This window comes from Fukomys damarensis, unplaced genomic scaffold (assembly GCF_012274545.1).
Source record: "Fukomys damarensis isolate Sample0158 unplaced genomic scaffold, DMR_v1.0_HiC HiC_scaffold_7, whole genome shotgun sequence".
NCBI lineage: Eukaryota > Metazoa > Chordata > Mammalia > Rodentia > Bathyergidae > Fukomys > Fukomys damarensis.
This window is the reverse complement of record NW_022900919.1, coordinates 666261-688241: the sequence shown is the minus strand read 5'-3', so window position 1 is coordinate 688241 and position 21981 is coordinate 666261. Positions and strand designations below refer to the sequence as shown.

At 50.6% G+C, this 21981-nt stretch overlaps 1 protein-coding gene across 1 annotated transcript in view; it reads right to left on the bottom strand.

Moving 5' to 3' along the window:
- Positions 1-3686: 3686 nt before the first annotated feature.
- Positions 3687-21981, bottom strand: part of Dpy19l1 (dpy-19 like C-mannosyltransferase 1) — a 74770-nt gene continuing 56475 nt past the window's right edge. The window contains exons 14-22 of the mRNA XM_010612884.1: positions 21591-21692; positions 19518-19589; positions 18003-18052; positions 14074-14098; positions 13358-13477; positions 11911-12085; positions 11189-11288; positions 9875-10000; positions 3687-4665 (exon numbers count right to left, since the gene is read on the bottom strand). Coding sequence (XP_010611186.1) covers positions 4509-4665; positions 9875-10000; positions 11189-11288; positions 11911-12085; positions 13358-13477; positions 14074-14098; positions 18003-18052; positions 19518-19589; positions 21591-21692 — 927 coding nt within the window. The 3' untranslated portion in view covers positions 3687-4508. The remainder of the gene's footprint in view (positions 4666-9874; positions 10001-11188; positions 11289-11910; positions 12086-13357; positions 13478-14073; positions 14099-18002; positions 18053-19517; positions 19590-21590; positions 21693-21981) is intronic.

Here is a 21981-nt window from a genome sequence, read left to right as displayed (position 1 = left end):
ATTGCTGTCCCCTGCTCCCTGCCAAGGTCAGAGCTGTACCAGGGCAGTCTGCTCAGGTACCTGCCCAGTGCCGGTCTCCTCCATTAGCCAAGATAATGTAGACACTGACTGTCAGTCACAGCTGATACAGGGATGTGTGCTGGGAGGCGCCGCTCACAATGCCCTCTCTGAGTGGGCCTCTGAGTGCTCAAGATAGCACTCGGGCCCTCTAACAATTTCTAATGCCAGACCGGCCTTTCCAGGGCATCATTCATTTAGTGTGAAGACAACCCAGGGCCTTCACGCTGAGCTACGTCCCCCATGGTCCCCCTAAGTCCCCAAGTTGCCCAGGGAGGGACTGAACTTGCAGTCCTCCCACCTCAGCCTCCCAGAGTGCTATTATTACAGGTGTGTACTTGGCAGTTTTAAATATTTTCTGAAACTCCCCAAGTTACCTCAACATGCAGACAAAAAATGATTGCCATGGGGGCCTAGCTAGGAAAAGCCAAGTTCACTACTGACATCACGGACTGCAGGGCGAGCCAAGCCACACCCTATAAAGAGAGTTTTCCTACATGAGACAGACTCTGCCCTTGATGTCCGGGTGACAAGTTGACACCAGCGTGGAGACCAGCAGGCTCAAGTCACCAGGACAAGGCCATCCAGGAGCTGCCTGCAGGCACCTTTCCCAATAGGTTCCCCGTGGTAACGCCAAACCCACCCAGAAACGGCCATTGCTTATACTGTGTCTAGCTCTGTATTAAGTGGGTGAGGATTACATCTGTCAGAGCCATCAGTGCAGCAACTCAATCAGCCTAATTCTGTTAAATCCAATTGTCTCCCCCAAGGCACTGACTTTGCATACAGCAAAAGGAAAACTGCACTCAGGTACTTAAAAATCAATGAAATGATTATTAGGTTGCATTAAAAAGAGCACACATTTGCAAACATATCAGGTATCCCTGCCATTTATGTGAAAGCCATTTTGACAACACTGTGTGTAAAGTAATTAGTTTTGGGTTAGAGATAATTGAGCATAGAAAACATTTGCTTTGAAAGTGGAGCTGGTATCAACGCTATCCTAATCTCTACACAATGAAAGAAAATCCTACCTCTTAATTACACTATAATGACTCAAAATCTTGAGAGAAAATCCTTCAACTCTTAGAATCATTTGGAGTCCTCTCTCCTGGGAAATAACGTAAAAAAGAGTTTCCAAGACCTTTATGCACCATAATATCCTTTTCAGTTTGTGACGTGAAGGTGTATTTGTCCTGATACAGTCTGAGGAATACAGGAGAACAAGGGAAGGCAGGAGACCTTTCGTGCTATACTGACTCTTAGCTGACCTCTAGGATGCAGGGAAATCTGGCGTCTGGGGTCAAGAGTATTCGAGTGGAAAATAAAACTTTTAAATCCTACATGCTTCTGAATTTATCTGTTTACTCCGATTTCACAGGATTTTCTCAGAACCAAAAAGAAGGTCCAGTTGATAGCTTCCAATATTAAATGATCCATGACTCACATCAGTATTCTGGTTAAAAATTACCTTACCTGTTCTCTGCCCCTTGCAAGTGCCCTTGACGGTGGAAAATTAGCACCAGACTTGGGACAGTCTGATGGCACCATGGAATTGTGCTGTCAAGAAAGCAGCACCCCCTGGAGGCCCCCAGTAACTTCTGGTCTCAAGGATGGTCTTGGCACAAACAAAGGGTAATGACGTGAATTTGGGGATCCCACCTTAGACCGACCCGATCTGAGGCTTCTGGGGTAGTGACAGAGACCTGTGGACTTTCCAGGTGATTCTGATGCCCGCTAACATTCGGAAGGCAAAGGACAAAGAACTAATAAGCCTGGCAGGCAGTGACAATCGCTTACCTGCATTTCCACAGGTCGCTCTGCCCCTTTCACACCATGCTATAAACTTTGGGATTTGGGCACTTCCTTGGCATCCTCCCTTTGGAGCCCACTCAACTACTTAGTTTTTCTTTGTTCTAATAAACCATACTGGATCTGCTCCCCACCACTGTGCTAGTGGCTTCACTCTTCTGTCGCCGCAGGACAAGAGCCCAGAGAGAGAAAGGGGTCACACCTCCTCCACAATTCCTTCCCTGTCTGTCAGAACGGCAAGGGACCCAAACCTGGCCTAACTACAAACTGACACATTCAGTCCAGGTGGAAACGAAAAGGACAGGAAAGAAAAACACTGTCTACATGTTTTCATGGTCTTTTTTATTTAACATATAGTCCATGTAGACAAGTGGCATAAATTCATAAAAATACAGTGCTTCCTATGCAGTCTCCCTGGACCCCGACACACCCTCCTCCCCTCCCTGCACTGGCCTACTTCAACAGTGCTCTCCCTGCCAGGCATTCAGAGGCTCGGCTTGCCACGGAGCCACTGCCCCAGCGTGGCTCTTCTTAAATGTCATGGCAGCAGCTACTTCCTTCACCTCCTTGCCCATCCTGTCTTCACACTAAAGCAAAAATATTCTTAAATGTTAAAAATATGCAAAATACTGAGCTTTAATACTGCTTTGCATGTACCCCGAACCCACTGCAACTCCGTTAAGTGCCCAGCAGCGTGGAGGCCCAAGGCCTCTGCTCCAGACTGACTCCCAAGACAGAAGCACTCTGTGCTGGTGGGGTTACATTAAGAAATACTATTACAAAAGGATTCTTCTGAAAAAACTAATTTAGGCTACTTTTAATGTTTCCCAGCATATGACGTAATCACAATGGCATTTTAATGGTTTCTGCTGTACAGAATTCCCAACTGTTCCACGTGAACTTGCTAGAAAAGGGAACTGTTGGAGGGAGACTTCAGAGGCATGCCTGACACCGTACTGCTAGAGTACCAAGTCGGCACACTCAGGTGGGGTCGCTGCGGACAGCCCAAGCACCGCTCTGACCCTACGTCTTCCTGGCTTCCTTCTGGCTCTTCCTCTACGTCTCAAGTGCCCTCCTCCCGTTTTTCCAGGTCGCTGCAGCCTTACTGCTCAGATGTGATCCCTAATCCACAAATTGCAGCTACGTCCCTATTTTCTGAAATGTACAGAACCCTAAGAAATAAAACTGTCAACTAACAAGTAAAAAAGAGCAAGCCCAAGTCTGCAGTCTCCTGGGCTGACCCCTGGCAAGGAGACGCACTGGGCTCTGGGGCCAGGTGAGGACACTCATTCCTCAGCCACCCTGCTGTTTTCGGCACCTGCTACACTCCAGCTAGGGCCCCCAGACCAGGCTGAGAAGGCAGAGAGTGCAGCTCTTCTACAGCTCCCGGGGCAGGTCCAGAAACCAGTAGGGGAGCCAGGTCCTGAGGACAAGCCTCAGGGAGGGGAAGCTGCCTGTGCTCAAGAAAGCACTGCGATCGTATATGTGCTCAGCCATGCTCAGGGTCTGCTTAGAATTAAAGCCGGAAAACCATTTCTCAAAATGAGGACAATTCATTGTTTTGAATGATCTCGTTTCACACAAATTAACTTCCAAGAAACAAAAATTCATACAAGAATTTCAAAGCATATTTGGAAATTTTTCTAAATAAAAAGTAGGAAGAAAAAAATAAAGATTGAGTATATTCATTCCTCGCACTGAAATATTGGTTTTTAGAAGCAAAAATTCTAACAGAGGAGTTAAGGCTCTGTCTTATTAAAGATAGGCAATCTCGAAAGCAAAACAGAAAAACTCCATTCATTCATTACTCATTTAACTTTTTTGACCGAAAAGTTAGTCAAATATCAGATGCTACTGTCTACTGCATATTACGTCTACTTCTAGATACATGTATTTGGGGTTCTTCAAAATAATTTGTCTTTAACCTATAATTAAATATGAAAAATTTTAAAACAGTTTAAAGGTATTAAAATATAAACATTTCAATAATGCTAAAAATGAGGAAGATGCACAGTTACCATTTTTTAAACCAGGAACAAGTACTTGATGAGCGACATAATGAGCAAACAGCACTTATCTGACAAAATGTGGTGGCGGGGAGAGGCAATGATGCACAGGGCTGGGTGCTAAAGGAATCTGGTCCTCGCCGCCGGACCTAAGAGCCTGGAACAATCTCATGCACAAGAGCAACAGGGCACAAGAAGAGCAGAGGATGACACCACAGCGATGACGCAGCTGCTCACCGAGGACCCCGCTCCAGTGCCAAGCGGGCCGGGGTCGAGCCAGCAAGGCACAGAGGGGCAGCGGCGCGGCTCAGGATGGACATCTCCACCCCCAGGAGCTCCACTCCTGCCCCAGCGCGCAGCTGACACCACAGCGCACGCCCAGGTCGGGGCAGGCACCGTCCCCCAGCACAGCGAGTTCCCAGGTGTGCTGAACCAGCGGCCCATCGACAAGCACGCGAGTCACTCCACAGCCAGAATGACACTCAAACGGACAAATAAGATGTCCCCATTTGAGAAGCTGCCTATAAAAACCTTGGGATTGAATTCAAAACAATGCATGACTCCTTAGCAAAACATGAAGACCATGGCTGATGCGGTCGTCCGGTCGTCGGTCAGCAGCGGCTCATGTGGCTGTCACTCCTGTGTGACTTCTAGGACTTTGTAAACACTGTTCTGGAACACGGTGGTGAAGTGAGGCTTGGACTCCTTCACCAAGAGGTTACACAGGGGTGTCTTCCCGGCGTTGACAGGGTCTTCCACATCCCAAATCTCAGGCATACTGCAGCCAGGCCTAGGAAAAGGAATCCACGCACGTCACCCAACTGCACACTCAGATGTCTGGCCTTGTTTCACTGTTTTCCTATTAAATTAATTTAGCTAAGAATTCCTACCACGGTTAATTAGGTTTTGTAAGCTGCTGCAACTTCTCTCTAGGACAAGGTGAAAGCACAAAGGAGTCCACAGAAGGAAACAGACTCGTAGAACACACACATCAGGTGCTGGAGTAAGAGAGGCTCTGGGTAAATGGCACCTCGAGTATTTGAGACATGCTGGGTAATCACACCCACTCAGTCTCAGTTTCCCCACTGGACAATGCAGAGTTACCCAGGTATCTAAGTCGCTTTCCTGTTGCTGGGACAAAATACTGACACCCACAACTTAAGGGAGTGGAGCTCAGTTTTGGCTTATGTTTTTGGCACATAATCTGCTGGCTTGAAGGAGGACTGTCCGGAAGTGGGGCAGAGCAGAGAAAAGCTGCTGCCTTCAGGCAGGGAGACGGAAGGAGTGAGGAGGAAGGCAGAGCCTCCCAGGCGCGCCCCCAGGAACCAGCCTTCTCCAGCCAGACCCCAGCTCTTGGATCACCTCCCACCACCTCCAGCTGTGCACGTGGAGGCTTTGAAAGGACACCTAGAATTAAGCAGTAACAGGCCACCCTTGGGCCACAAGACTCAGGCTCATTTCATCGGTCGGCCTCTAAAAGTCTACTGGAAAGTCCAAGTCCGAAGTCTCTCTGAGACTTCCTCAAAAGTCTCACCGATAAGCCCCTGTAAAATTCAGCTGGAAAGCTAAACACTGCCAACACACAAGGGCGCAGGGTAAACATGCCCATTCCAAAAGGAAGGAACAGAGGATAGCAGGGAACGGACCGAGCAAGACCAAAACCCAGCAGGGTGAACACAAGCTCCTGCAGCTCTGTGTCCGGCACCTGGACAGGTCGTGAGCCCCACACATGGCCTCTCTGGGGCTGGCTCTGCTCACCGCGTGGGATTCCTCAGCAGACGGTCCACCTGCCTGTTTTCTCCAACCTCCTGCGGTCTCCACTGCACCTCCGGCTTCACACCCTGCCCTCTCTGGGGCACTTCTGAAATCTGGGTGAAGCCCTCCCAGCTCCACACCTCTTGCCTCCTAGAGGCCTATAAAGTCAGCACCACGTGGGTGAGGGCAAAGGTCTGCTGCCAGAAGAGTCTGCTAGGGCGCCACATCTGCAAAAGGTGGAGGCCACAGAAAACTCCCCGCCTCACTCAGGCCTCTGCGAGACTTCCCCGGCCCACTCTGGCCCTGCAGAGTGAACTTCTTTTTGGCCTTCTGTAAATGTACTCTCGCCGCCTGTTCTGCGTGTCTTGTCCAATTCTTTCCAAGACACCAAGGACCTAGAAAGAAGTCCCCTGGGCCCTCTCCAGGGACAGGAAGAAGCTCCCTCAAGGTAGCAGGAAGCAGTATAGGAGCCGGCGGGAGGGGCACCCTCTGTCACGCCCCAGGGGCTGAGCTCTCTCTCTGGACCAGACTCCACCTCCCAGCAGCAGGTCGGCAGGACTGCCCGTGACTCAGGCCCCTTCCAAAAGGCTGCCCAGGAGCTCACGAGGATCGGGATGCCTGGACTTGCACCACAGCACCGGAACACAGGTACCTAGCACTATGCCCAGCATATAAAAGATACACTGATTTTTAAAACTAAAATTGGTAAGTATGCTTAATTCATAGGGAAGATGCATAAATTTTACTACCTAATTAAATCTTGGTACCAAGTGTTACCTGCCTAAATAGGTTCTCCAAAATAATTGTGCCATTTCACTTACATCAAGAACAGTTTCATAGATACAACTGGTGGAGTATGAAAACGTTGATAGTTTACAGATGTAACTTGGAGTTTGACAAAGTTCACACTTTCTTACTTTTTGAGAAATCTTAGGAAACAAAAATACATGAAAAAATATAGAGAATTGAGAACCGCTGTGTTGTCATGGGTGCTTCCTTTTTATAATTAAATGAAAAAATTCATGTCCAACAAGTACCTTCATCCCCAGGGTCAATTCTCAGAGGTAACGTCCCCAACAACGCAGCACATGACCCTGCTGGACTCTTCCTACCCATGCTCGGCCACACACATACATACAGACAAGCACACGCTACAAACAGACTTTATTCAGGGTCTCCCTAACGCTCCAAAGTGGCCACACAGGCCCCTGAGCCCTTCTGACTTCCTCACAGGACTCTCCCGCAACGCCCCTGTGAGCGGCCCTGCTGAGGGCTCCAGAGCACGTGTGCCGGAGTCCGCACCAACACTGAATGTCGTGGGCTCAGGGCTGGGCGCTGGTCCCAGTCGTATATTCTCTCACACAGCCAGAGGGAACAGAGGCAGAAAAGTGCCTCTTAGGAAAAAGAGAAGGCAGAGAGCCACCTTATGCGCCTGCCTGCCACACACAATGCCCATTTTGTGGGTCCCCGGGCAGCAGGCCCAAGGCCTCAGGAGGCTGAGGCAGGATGATTGCTTTAGACCCAAAATTTGAGGCCAGCCTGGGTAATGTGGTGAGACTCCCATCTTCAATAATGATTAGTGTGAATCTGAAAAATTTCCTTCTGAATACATTTTTTAAAAACGTTTAGGTCAACTCCATTACTCTAAGTACTGAGATAAAACAGAACTGAGAGTAAAAGAACAGCTACGTCAGCACTTGTGTCCGCACATGAGCACAGCACATTTAAGGACTACGACGCCACAGCACTAAGCCTTACAGACCAGGGCCCCATTGTGCCCGGCAGGCACAGGCGAAGCAGGAGCCGAGCCTCCTCCCGTCCTGCATCCGACAACCTGGGTGCGCGAGGTGCAGCATCTCCGCAGACTCCGTGTCTGTGGCTGGCGTAGCTGACAGAGGGGAGCCCACAGCAATGGAGACCCCATTCTGAGAAAAGGCTGTCACCAAACGCAGCCACTCCTGTGGTAAATGCTACCACGAGGCAGCCCGTTCCCTCCTTCCTCTTCTCCTGTCCAGGTCCCCTGGGGTTCCCCATCGAGGCAGCGCACAGCTCTGGTGCGGTCTCAGCCTGTGGCCCTTTGAGTGGGTGTCCGCGAGGCCGCTCCTGTCACAGATGGACAGTGCCACTCAGTCAGTGAGTGGGAGCTGATGACAGAAAGCCTGTGACTTCTGCTGCAGCCTCAGGGCCCAGCAAGCCGAGGTCCTGGCTGGAGAATGCAAGGGACACGGCCCCCCACCCCACCCCCCGTCCAGAGCCACAGTGCTCCAAAGCCAGCCGACTGTCAGCAGGTTCCCCTTGTGCACGTTTATGGCCATACTTGCCAAACTCGCCTTTCTGGTATCGCGGGTACATACGTAAAACTTCTGCCCCTCAGAACTCACAGGTCGTTCTGAGGAGCTCTACCTACCCAGGCCTCAGACCCAGATGCCCACGCCTTGTGGCCTAGTGTGTATTCAAAATGCTACGCCAAGGTCTAAGAAAAAGGGAGACTCTTGAATTGAGGTTCATTTCCAGCTTGGAGGACAAAAAGGTTACGCGAATTATTTCTATTTCCAGTAACAAATGGCAGAGTGAAGACCCTAATTCTATAAACATCTGGTGGAAACTGAGCTCTCCTACTACAGACATCTGCCCACTGCTGCGTTACGGTGACGTCCCCATCAGGCTGTTGGGAGAGGTGTACATAGCTTCTCTGCCTACATTTACAGAACAGAGTTAGGCACAGTGAGTGTGGATTTCATATACACTCACACGGTAGTTTCTAAACTAGAAGAGCAGTCACATTTTGTATAAATCCTGCACTATTCAAGCTGCCAGGCACATTCACAGGCAAAGCATTTGCCGCCACGTGAGCCTCCCGTGGGCAGTGCTGCAGACGCAGTTCCAGAGCTCCAGAAGCTGCACGCCATTTTGCCTTCACACCCTGTGTGCCATGGAAGTCCTCGGGGGCAAGCGTAGCCAAGCCACAGACGGCAACCTCCGGAAGCCAAGATCCGGGAGGAATTTTAAAGTACCATTTCATAAAGTAGCCTCGGTTTCTCACGAAACTGCTCATGTGCTGGGCTCCTCCTGCCGTGAGGGCCCATCCTTCAATACAGGCTGCTGCAGTCTGCCACGCGCCCACAGCACCGCCACACAGCCCACTGCAGAATCTACAGGCGCCGCTGGTCTCCCTGATACCTGTCACTCCCCGGGCAAGTGAACTTTTCCATGGACATGGAATTTCTCTTAAAGCATAAACCCAAGAGATTGCAGGTCGCAGTAAAATCATTCAAAATCTTCCCACTCGAATAAGCTGTGAAACAGCATGAAAAGAAAACACCATTCTAGCCTGATGCTGTCAGGGGCCCGTGTGATGCCAACAGGCCCTGTCATCCACTGCCGAGGGACTCGCCAGGATTTGGACCAACTGGCCGGGAGTCTTCTGAAAGACTTTAAGTGACAGTTTTTAAAATATCAAAGGCAAGTTGTGATAAAAATTGCAGTGAAAAAAGCATTTTCAAACTTCTCACAGTAAAAGACGCACCTTCCTGAAAATCCTCCCTCCCCTCGGACACCCTCACCACACCATTCTGGGCACCGTCTGGAGCAGCTCTGGAGTCCCCTCCTTCGACGGCCTCTGAGGCTGGTCCAGGGTGCAGTGAGTGCTGCTGCCAAGGGCCGTCCAACAGAAAGGCGGGCTGGTAAACATGACGCCGCGTCCTCACCCACCTTACTCACCAGGCCTGGCACTGCGTGGCTTCTAGCTCTTCCCCAAGTTAAATGCCCATGACAGGTCAATGTTCTGAATTGATTCAGGACCTCAAGCCAGCCCCCAACAGTGCGATAAAAAGACAGTCACGAAAGAGGACTGCCAGAGCTGCTCCAGAAAGTCATAAGACGGATGGGATAAGTGTGTTCGAAATGTGGGGGAGTATGTTAAGGCAATGTGTCCCTTACTGTAGTAAGCGTGTACCATTTGAACCTTCACCATATGTTTTCATTATACCGCATGTGAATAATTTGGGAGTTATCGATCAGTTCCAAGAGAAACCCTGTTAAGGTAGGTCTGCATCATAGAGAAACAAGCACTTACAATGAAAGGCAAAAACTCAGTTTAAATAACTATCTAAAGAGTTCTTCACATTTATAATTTGCAAAATGTTCTATATTTCTCACGTACAGTGAGCAAAAGGCTTGTCATGAGCCTAATTTAACTTTCCACGTTTCAGGACTGTAAAATATTAAAAGTGTTGAATACTCACTTGGATCTTCTTATACACCATGACTCTTCCAGAATATAATAATTGACTTTTAGCTTGATCAACTCTTGCTTCACTTCTTCAGCTGCTTTTCGACTGTACATAGAGTACACTATTTTCGTTCTAGCTCTTTAAAGAAAAACAAGTAGGCAGAAAACATGACCAAGGTTAGATGGATACAGTCAGTATTCCCGGGAAGAGAGCACGGGGTGGCACTGCGGGAAAGACCACGCAGGAAGCCAGGGCAGCGGCTGTTCTCACTGAGCAGAGCACACTGCGGCTTCCCACTTGGTTTCCGTTTTGCTTGCTGCTTGTTCTTGCTTATTTTAACTCCTGACGTCTCTCCCAGGCAGGAGCAAGGAGCCCGCGTGGAAGAGACATGGAAAACACAACTCCAGGACGGCTGTCCCCAACCCGGACGCCAGCAGTCCGCAGCACAAACTGTCCTCCACATTCAAAAAAACTAAACTTGACCAGCTGCTCTGGAAATTAGTGTGCTGAAACTGATTTTCTTAATGCAAAAGCTTTTTATTAATAAATGTGCATCCTGCTGCTATGTAGAATATACTAACAAGATTCACCTAATCACTCAGGAAATGAATAGCTTCGTCCACCCTAGAAGCTGCATCAACACTGAATCTATTACCTCCTCTATGAGAACACAAGGGCGCAGTTTATGAAGTAAACAGTGTACTTCAGCCGACAAACTTAATTTGTTTCCTGATTTGGGGGAAGATGGCTGCTTTGTGTTTGTGCGGGGAAGACAGCCATGGTCGTGTTTGTCACCTGTGTCGAGTCTGTGAACAGAAACAAGATTTTGCCAAAAGCTTTTGTTTTCCAACCAAGCTGTGTGTGAACAGAAGCATCTGTGAACCACGGCATTACTGTACAATAAACTTCAAAAAAAAACAAACACTGAAGATCACTCAGACAAGGCCCTACTGGAAAAAGCCACAATATTCTGCTCAGTGGGACTGTATCTCAACAGATGGCTCAGAATGCAAGAAAAGCGGCCTCTAAACGTCAAGCCCTAAGGGACACAGCAGGGCACAGAGCGCCTGGGGAGCGGCAGGACGAGGGCGACGGTGACCTTGGGGTGCCCGGCGCCGCCCATCCTCAGACAACGCAGGGTGCCACGCGGTCTCCGGCTGGCTGAAACAACCCCAGGCGCACAGTTTCACGCCGTGGCGTCCTCAGTGCTCGCTCCCAGCTCAGCGGTTTCGCTTCAGCGCGTCTCTGCCAGGCGCAGGAGGCTCACCCAGCGCAGCCTCGCCGGTTCTGTGCGTAGAAACCCGGTTCTCCCGAGGGAGCACTGACCTCAAGCCTGCATCTTCGTAGTGCGGGTGGTTCACCACGGGCCGCAGCGCAGACAGCTTCACACTGGCCATGGTGGGCATAGCCCCCGCAAACACCGCACCTGCAGGGAGAGGGTCTCAGGGGGGCCAGGCTCCTCCCACAACTCATGTCAGAGGTCACCACCCCGGTGGGGAGTCAGACTTGGATCCAGTGGCAGCAGCGAACGCAGCCACGTGGGGGCTGACGGAGCGCAGACCTGCCTTGGGAGCCCGCTGGAAAACAGCTCCACTGCTGCTGAGGACTTCTTTGCTTTAAAGAAATCTTAGCAGTCTTTTCTGCTCCTATGGAAGAAGTGTCCAAGGGACTGGGAAAGCTTTCTAGCACCAAGGAATTTTCACTTTCCCTTTGGAAACACGAATAAAAGATCACATCCTGCAAGTCCGAGGGACTAGGAAGGATTAATGTGAACATTTTGTCAAGAAAATAAGCATAATAAAATTATTTTAAAATGTAGCATTTACAGTTGTGGATAAACTCTGAAAAAATTCAAATTTGTGGAAAGTAGCAGAATCAATTATTAAGCAAATATGCGTAACAGTTGCCCTCTAAACCACTGAGTCAGAACTGATCTGTCCTTGGGTCAGGAGGGTTATTCCAGAAGCAGCACTGCTTCGCCAGGACGGGCACTGCAGTACCCTGGGGAAGGGTGTGCGCTGACCCCTCACCCGACGCAGGCGCTTTACCTGGTTTGGTACTGTATTTGATCCATTCTATCAGTTCTTCTTGTGGCAAATTACTGAACTCCCCCACAATATTCCACTGCGTTTGGAGATTCGCTGACCCTTGAATCGACATTGCTGCTAACACGGCAAACACAACGGCCCCAGGATGCACTCTGCAGAAGAGCCACCCGAACAGCTGAAACCAGAGAGAGCACATGGGCAGCTGTCAGTACAAAGCAGCATGGATCCAAGAAGCAAAGCACCTTTCCAGACAGGAATGCAGTCTAGGGCCAGGGATTTAGCTCAGCGGTTCTGCTGTCTGCTTCGTAAGTGCAAGGTCCACAGTTCAATCCCTGGCACCAAAAAGAACCAGAATGCAGTCTTGGCTAGAGCCTCAGATAAGGATTAATGATCCCAAGGAAGGGTAGAGAGGTGCCAGAAAGTGTTCCCCGGCGTCAGCATGCTCCCACCAGCTCTCGGGAGTAGTACGGGGCCTTCCCTGCTTGCCACACTCCAGATCCAGGGGAGGCCAGGGCCACCACAGGACTCAGCGCACGGGCAAGGTTCCGTGTGCAAAATCACGAAGAAGTGTGAAACAGCAAGAGCAGGAACAGCCCAGGGGCACCGGTAGCCACACAGGCCCCAGGCCAGGCTCATGCAGCACAACAGGGCAGAAGCAAAGCATCCAACCAGCTCCCTCGTCCCCAGCACAGAGGCAGGTGCAGGATCAGTCAGTGTCCCCCACTGCCCAGCCTGCAGTGGGGAAGCCACGCTGTGGTTTGGTCCCCACACAGCCCACGCTCGGCACCGGCGCTGTCTCTGCTGCTCCCCTGGCACCATTTCCCTCACGTCCACAGCACCGGACTTCCAGCTCCCTGAGGCACAGACACACTTGGGCTTTGTGATTTTCCACCTGCCGCTCTTGTTCCACCAAGGGCCCACGCAGCCCGACCTTTAGAGCAAGTGCTGCTCCGACTGGCTGATCAACAGGTGACAGGACGAGGACACACAGAGCCAGGAGGCACGAAAACTAGCAGCCAACGGCCAGGGACACAGTCAACTACCTTGTCAAGAGTGGAAACCGGGTGTGCATGCAAATGCACACTCAGTACACAGAACGTCAGCCTGATCTAAGAACAATGTAATGTGAAGGTGCTCATGACCCGAAATCAATTGGTAGGGTTCCTCGTGATGTGAGTGTCAAGAAACAAATCATTTCTACAACTGAGTTCTGCTTCCTGCCAGCACTTGGGTGGCTGCTCACGGTCAGCCTGTGCTGTGGTGTCCGCTGTGTGCCCAGGATGCTTTTGAGGTGGACAGACAACAGTCAGGCTCGGACTTCTCCCTTTCGGAAGGGACTTTAAACACAGTGACTCAGAACCCGCGTGGCTGAGCAGCACTTCAGACCCCCTCAGCTGAGGCTGGGGTGCAGTTGTCACAGAGCTACGCCCCCACCACGCCAAGTCACCTGTCGAGAGCAGATCAAGGAAGCCATCACACACATGTGTGGCGTCAGGAAGAGCTTCAGCCTCATAATCAAAATGCCAAGGGCTGCGTATGCCAGCAGCTGCAAGGCGTGATAGACCAGCTGGAAGAGAGAAGAAGGAAATATTACATATCCCACTGTTCGTGAAGGTTAAGAACACACAGTTAAACTGGTTAGTAAGCAGAAAAGGTTAGTTTTTCTTAACAAACAAAAATTAGTATTAGTTTGGTTTCTGAAATTTCTAAAACAATTCCTAAGATTCACTTTCAAACTGTACCATTTTTAGAAGGCTAAAATAAAGTAACTAGGGAAAGATTTCTATAATTCCACTGAGTCAAGCCTGCAGCAGATAAAGCCCACACTTCTGAACCAACCTCGGCGCTACCATGAGCGGACTGGCAGAAGCAGGCTGGGTGTCCCTGAGAGCGGCGGCGGCGGCCACACCTCTGAGCCACAGGGCAAGGGAGCAGTGAGGAAGCCAGGCCCCACGTGCTTCCCTGGGCTCCACCGCAGGGATTATCCCAGCAGACCAAGAGTTTCCTACTTCACTGCCTCAGAAAACGAATGACAGTGAGTCTGTGTCATTTCACGAAAGCACGCACCGGGGTATTGTGAAGATGATTAATGATAATTGTTAGTAAGTCCAGAAACTACAAAGTCCAAGTATACACAAAGGTCAAGATGAGTAAAGAATTTACCTCTCCGTTATCAAACTGGTGTTTTCTGAAATGGAAGAAAAAGACCCGGCTATTGAATCATTATTGAGCACTTCACTTATTTGCATTTTATCTTGTGACTGAGTTTTACAATGGCTACAGTCTTCCCCCAGGACACCTACATGTAAATCAAAAACTAAGTTATATACTCCCTGGTTTATTTAAATACCATGTTGCACTGCATCCCAAGTATTTGACTGCTTCGGCCTTTATGAAGCCAGTCACAGCACCCTGCAGTATGCAGACCCTCCTGGTGGTGTCCTGAGCAAGCAGGGAGTGGCAAACAACCCTGAGGCCCTCTAGAGCTTCTGCTCCCATGCAGTGGCCCTGGCTGCAGCAGAGAAGCTAGAGGCTCTCAGCACTGCTGTGGACAAGGCTAACGGCCTGGCCCTGCCCGGCCCACCACTGACCTTCACCCCGCAGTGAGCACGACCACTAGCCTCACAGCCGCTTGTGCACTGGAAACCCCGCACTTTCTGGACACTCAAATGGCACGGCGACACACAGCGCCCCACTGCCAGCCCCGAACACCGACTTCCTCCTGCATCCCTCTCCTCAGGCCCAACAGACCCCTGACAAGCCCACCAAGGCCTCTGGCTGGCGCTCCCACCCACAGCCAGTGCTCCTTCCTGGAACCCTCCTGCCCACTGCCCTGGCTTGTTCCAAAGAAAGCAGTTCTGTCTGTGGTGCGTCATCAGCTGCCTCTCCTACTAACTGGAACCCTTCAGGAGTCGGGTACAATCCACCTGCCCACCTGCATGTCCACCTGTGCACTCAGTCCTACCGAGCGCTGAGTACAATGGAGACAGAGGCGTGGCAGGGAGCAGACCCTCACCCTCACAGAGCTTACACCCCAGTCCCAGAGACAAACGGCAAACAAACGTGTCCTATGGTGACAAGTGCAGCTATGAGAGCGGCAAAGAGCAGAGGAAGGTGCTGCAGGCAGAGGGGGCGCCGCGGCCCAGCAGTGGGAGGCTCTGGCGGGCAGGAGAGGGAGGACAGTGAAGGAGGGAGCGGGTGCAGGACCAGGGTACACATTCGACCAGGCTGAGGACCCACCACTCTGAGTGCCTGGAGACCTCTCAAAGACAGCAGTGGTGCGGAGAACAGGCGGACAGCCAGGGCAGAGGCAAGCATGAGCAGGGGGGTGCGAGCCAAGAGTCCGGGGAGGTGCTGGAGACACGGCCCGGGAGGGAAGTGGCGCGGCGGGGATGTCATTGTGAAGGCAACAGTGCAGGCTCTGCAGAGGTACAGGGCAGTGGAGAACAAGGCCGACATTCCGGAGCTGAGCCCAGAGACGGGAGGCACCGTGCGGGCGGGAAGGCTGCGGCATGAGAGCCTCACGAGACAGCACAGAGATGACATAGGGAGCCACCTGCACAAGTCTCCAGGTCCAGGGAGAAGCCCGGGCCGAGGCGGCCAAGTGTGAACTGACAGCACCTTAGGCCGACCCGCCCCTGGGTCCAAGCCTGGAGCACAAGCTCGGCAAAGCTATCGATGACCAACTTCACAGCTCAGCCTGAGCCTTTGGGGCTCAAAACCTGGACACATTAGCAGACTCAGGAAATGTATGGGCGAGCAAAGGAGGTGAGAGGTCCCTGCCTTGTTCTTTTCAGGCCGAGTACAAATCACTGCTGACTGATCACATCAGGTGAATGTGCTCACTACAGCGTGAGCTCTGCTTCTCCTGACCTGCAGCCACCACGGCTGTCTTCTCACTTCTCACTGCGGCCGAGATGCTTCCACTCACGATGCTGCCTCCCCCACGTCACCTCCTGAGTCCCCAGAGGAAGGGATTTACGCAGAGAGGCTGGCACACCTCACCCTACCAAAGTGAGCACCAAGCCTCCGGGACTGAAAACTCCACAGGCTCGACTGTCCTGAGACTCTGTCTACACACAGCATCTTCCTTCAAGGGACAGCTGTGTCCCTTCCTACCAAAGTGAGCACCAAGCCTCCGGGACTGAAAACTCCACAGGCTCGACTGTCCTGAGACTCTGTCTACACACAGCATCTTCCTTCAAGGGACAGCTGTGTCCCCGGGAGAAGTCCCGTCTTCCCCTCCCAGCGCTGCATGCTATGGGAGCTCCAACTTTGTGCCTTCTGCTCAACCTCTTCTGAAGTAATCTCACCTCAAATGAAGAGAAACTCCGGCAATACAGACTAGAAGCTTTTTCCATTCCCTGTGCAGCAACCCAATGTTTCAGATCCAAGCAAGGGCACAGCTACGGCAAAGTATTTCTAAATGAGAGAAAGGGTGCCCCCGGGATGGTGTGACACCATTTATCATGGTGCTGGCAGAGCTAGAGATGAGGAAGCAACCCGGGCACATTCAAGTTGTGAGAGAAATCAGACACACACAGTGTCGGTAATTCCCACCTCCCAAAGTCACACAGAAGAATGAAAGCAGAACCACACGCTTCCTCATTCGGTTCTCTACTCCCACAGCCCGACAGTTACAGTTCCATTCCCTCTAGATCGCTCCAGTACACAGTAAACACAGGTGTGATTACAGACTGTATACTGTTCTAGCAACTTCTCTGGTGATGCACAGTGGGGCTGTTTCCATAGAGACCACTGTGACTGGACCGCAATGGAACCATTCCTCGCCATGCTGGAGGCTGAATTTTCTCATAGTGCAACATCTCTGCCCTTCTGTCAGTGTGTCTAGAAGACGTGCCTGTGCCGACGAACTGCCCTCCTGTTTCCTCACATCCTGGTGTGCACTGGACACCACTAACTGCGAAGCAGAAGGCCTTGCATGTGAACCTGAGGCTGCCACCACTGGATGGGGGACCTTTCAACTGCCCGCTACTCACGTTTAGAGACTCATTCACCTGCTTCTCTTCACTGTGTGCCCAGCAGACCACACAGAGTTGAAGAGCCACGATCCCTCCCTTGCAGAGACACAGGTAACACATCCGTATCTAGGCCCAAGCGCAGACAAACGCTAAGAGAGCACGATACAGGGCATGAGGGTGAAAAGTCCAGGCCCGGGACACGTCCCTCCAACGGGGAGGAAGACGTGTATGCATGGACAGAGAAACGAGCCCTCCGGCGAGCCAGATGCACAGGTGCAGAGGCCACAGCGGTGGGCACAGGGTCCCACAGCTGCAGAGAACGGAGTCAGGGGAACGGGTGCTGGAACGCAGGAATGGTTGAGGATTTTCCTCTCAACTGCCTTCTGTGCGTTCCACTCATTCCCCAATGTGTTTCTAGCATTTTTCTCAACTTGTAGAAGCTCTTCACTTAGAATGCCATCTTTACTTAGGAAGCCACCTGGGGTCTACACGTGTGTCTAGTTCATCCACACACTACTAACTACTGTTTTTGCTGCGTGGCTAGTAGTGAGCACGACTCAGGAGTTCCTGGACACTTCACACTTAGGGAGGCAGACATTCAGAGATAATTAAACAGACAAAACCAAGTTGCCCGTCAGCAACCCCAATCACACACTGCAAATATTTTGTCTTTTCTTTGAACGATGTTTACGGAATCGTCTACATTTGGACTCACTTGGTCAGCTCTGTGAACATCTTCCTCCGGTGCGTAAGTGTTAACACCCTGCTTCCCAAGCCTCTCTACCTTGGACTAGACGCAAATTTTCTTGTGTAATTTCTGGCTTTTTACATTTGACTATATTTCACTGTGTGCTCCATTGGGAATTTTCATTGTATAAAATGTAAGGTATGAATGAATCCTTGCTCACACTGAAAGCCTGCTGAGCTAACAGGGACGTCAGCTTCGGGCAGCCTGGACAGGTGTGACACTCTGTGCTCCTGCTCGGTGGGGAGGGAGGGAGAAGCTGGGGCACCGTGCAGACCACAACACACACACGGAAGGACAAAATCCCTACTCGGCCTCAGTCTATGAACAGCCAGGAGGAACGAGATGCTCCAGAGCATACTTACCTTATCTGTGTCCGCTGTCTGGCTAAGACAGTCCACATATCGCTAACAATCTGTGAACAGAATTTTAAACATTTAGAAATGCTGTTTTGAAAAAAAAATTTTTTAAGTGTCTTCTAAATTTTAAAAGCCATTAATTAAAACTGAGACAGGAGAGGACATTCACAATATCACAATTAAGGCAGCACAACCTGAGACATCGTCACATCCAGCAGTGCCCTCATCTTTGGCAGCCACCGGTCCGTCCCAGACCAGAAGCCCAGCCCCTGGCTCGGCACGCACCACTCTGCCCACTGGCTTCCACCCACCCTGCCCTGAAGAGCCAGTTGCTGCTGCCCAAATGGGCACCTTCCTAGTCACCAGGGCTTTTCTGGTCGGGAGCCCAGGATCGGTCCTAACTGTGAGGACCAGAAGGAACATAATTTAATTTTCCCATGATAGGGTTTTAAATATTTCAAAATGATTATCCTCTTTTTTAATCTCTTCTTCCCTAACCAAACAACACAGCTTCTTTAACCTGATCTAACCATTTCCACCATGATCTGCACCAAGGCTGCTGTGGCTGCTATTGAGCAGTTTCAGGTATTTGCCGGGTGTAAACTCCTCCTGGGGATACACATGCAGGCACGGAGCCCAGCATCTTTGGGCACGGACCACTGACTGCCCGGCGCAGAAAAGCACAACACACCAGAGCTGCACGCCACTCAGAGCCCCGGGGCCCACACCTGCCCCCTGACCTGCCCGGTGGGGTGGTGGTCTCCGTTCCCCATGGGGCTGCCAGTAACCAGCAGCAACGTGCACGCGAGGACATCCCCAGGGAAGACGGAGCACCACGCAGATGGGGAAGGGGGACAGGGAGCACAGTACCAAGCCCACTCCGGATACAGGGCAGGTGCTGCAGCTGCCTCAGCCACTCCCACCAATCAGAAGTTCCACACTTTACCTCTTTTCCATCACAGACTAAGCTCAACCCATTATTTAAGACACCTGTAGCTGAGAAGTCCACAAAGTGTTAGAAACCAGAATACTACACCTGCTTTTGTTCCCTGAACCCTGGTGCTTTTCTATTCTGACACAGGGCTTACAATGCCACTGTGGAAGCCACCTGGGGGTCTACACGTGTCTAGTTCATCGACACACTACCAAGTACTGTTTCTGCTGCGTGGTTCGTAGTGAGCACAATTCAGGAGTTCCTGGACACTTCTCACTTAGGAAGGCAGACATTTAGAGACAATTAAACAGGCAAAACCAAGTCGCACGTGGTCTCTGGCCGTGACTTTCAAACTATATACAGATATCAAAAGAGGATTCATCCCTTTCTTCTATTTATGCTGGAAGAGAGCAGAACTGTCTAAGACTTGTGAATACTCATCAAAAGCTATGGGTAAGGAAATGCAGAGTGTGTTTCAATACATCAACAAAACACTTTGACCAACTATCAGCCACTAAGTACATATGACTGCTACATAAAAGCAAGAAAATACTTTCTTAGGAGGGGCCCTTGAGTGACTGACATACCTTTCTGACAATTGCAATAAATACCACAAGGACAACAGGAAGCAACAGCGTCTTTGTATACCTCATGGGGGTCTGAAATTCAGAGAGAGGCTTTGTTTAGAGAAAACATTATTTAACCAAACACAATTCATTTCAGATATGAAACAGGCGAATTTCTACATTAGAGAAAAATCAAATATTCAGCATCAAGCATCCCATTTACTCCGTCTCCCATTATAAAAAATGAATGTGACATTCCATAAACAAATTTCACCAAGTAGAAAACACTACAGCACAGTTCCCAGACGTGTGAGCGTGAAGGAGACCAGAGAGTGTTCTGCATGCTGCTGGTCTGGAGTCCGACTTCCCACCCATCTGAGGTAAGCAGAGAGTATTAGATGGTAAGCTTCTCTGAATCTCTCCTGGGTGCGAACATCTTAAGCCACCACACACACACACACACACACACACACACACAAACACACACACGTATGCATGCACGCACGCATGCACGCACGCACGCACAAACCCCAAGAGATCCGTATCTCTCGTGTGCGCGAACATTTTAAGCCCCCACACACACACACACACACACACACACACAAACACACACACGTATGCATGCACGCACGCATGCACGCACGCACGCACAAACCCCAAGAGAACAAAAAGATGTTTTTACATTTCCATCAGTGAATGACAGTGTTCTTAACAACAAAGTCCTACATATCACAATCCTGTCTCCTTTATTCCCAGCCCAAACCCCTGAGCAGTTCTGCTTTCTTACACTCCACATGTATTACCTGCAGGCAGGTAAGACCGTACTACTGCCCCTCCTGTGCACACCTCCACCTGTCTCCACAATGACATCTGCCAGGGTAAGCATCACGCTCCCTGCCCTGAGCTCCCTCAACAGCATGGTCCCTACAGGTGGTCACCTGAAGAGACAGAATGGCACCCTGGGAAGAGCTCTGCCTTTCTCTGGGCGGCCGGAGTCACACTGAGCCTCCACAGACAATGCCTTTCACACAGAGCCCACAACCTCCTCAGGCCGCCTCAGGCCGCGGAGGCAGGCTCCTCGGTGGTGCTGAGGGACTCCCTCCATATCTGCTTCCCCCACTGATGCTTCCTCCTTCTTCCTGCTGCCACCACCTACCGCTCCTTCGAAGGGGTCTTGGCTCTGATGGACACACATTTCAATGTCTAAGAGATAATCTCTCTCTGAGGCTTTCAACAGGCACGACTTTCATCATCAGGCATTACAAGTCAAAACCCTAAATACAGTAATAGAAGACCAAGGCCACTAGGGAAGCATGACACCTGCGGAACACCTGCGACTTCAAAAGGAGTCAGGGGAAACAGAAGTGGAGCAGCGGGCCATGACCAGTTTAATGTCACACACACGCACCCCAGAGGGTAAGATAAGATACGGTGAATTAGTGCCACCAGGACGGTGTTTAAAAGGCAAAATCATGTCTGCAGGACCAGAACAGCTCACAAGGTACTGCAAAATGTGTTTTGCTTATGATATCAAAGCACTTTTCTGACTGATCTCACTGTGTCTCCACAACGCCTGCTGGTCGTGGAAGACCAGAAGCTGGTGAACTACAATGCAACAAATGCGAGCCAATGGTTCAAGACCATTAAGCACCACTGCAGACCTGTCTCACAGTCCGCTGACCTACTCTCCGACTCCCTTCTGCACAGCTGAGTAAGTTTTAGAAAGAGAAACGTTGTTGGGATAAAAAACTTGTGCTTGATGATATTTAAAAGCAATCAGATAGTTCAAAGAACCAGAAAATGAATGGGAAGGTAGGGCTTGTGTGCTGGGCCCTCTCAAGGAAGGCGGCCGGAAACGCTTGCATGTTCACACGTCCAAAATGGTGCTGGTCTGATCACATCCTTTCCAAATTACCCCAATGAAAGGGGCCATGCGTTTCAGGGAGCTGCACTATGTAAACAGAAACATCTGTACACTGCCAGATCTTCCTTTCGGCTGAGATGCCAGCACATACAGAATCTGAAATAACAGCACCCTTCATGCACAATAAATGGACCGAAAGCTCGGGAACAGAGCTAGAAGTCACCCCTTACCTCCTTCTCCATGAAGTCAAACTCTGCGGCACAGGTATACAGTAAGGTGTCAAAATCCTTGTAACTGAAGAATTTTGATGTTAACAAGTTGCCGATATGAGCCTGGTAATAAATAAAGAAACCACTACATTTAGCCAAATACTGTGATAATCATATTACTCTTAATGGCTCTAGGCAGCTTTCGCTACGTGACGGGGCCCACTGTCCCCAGCTGGGCCCGAGTTCTGTTGAGGATCACGCCACGGTGACTGCTTTGTGGCCTGCTGGTGAGCGACAGCTCCAAGGGCACCCCACCTTCCCCTCTCTCAGGAACTGAAGGCTCCGACCTCCCGCAGTCCCCACGCACAGCATGAAGCTAGGAAAACAGCCACATGGACTCTCCAGGCAGGGT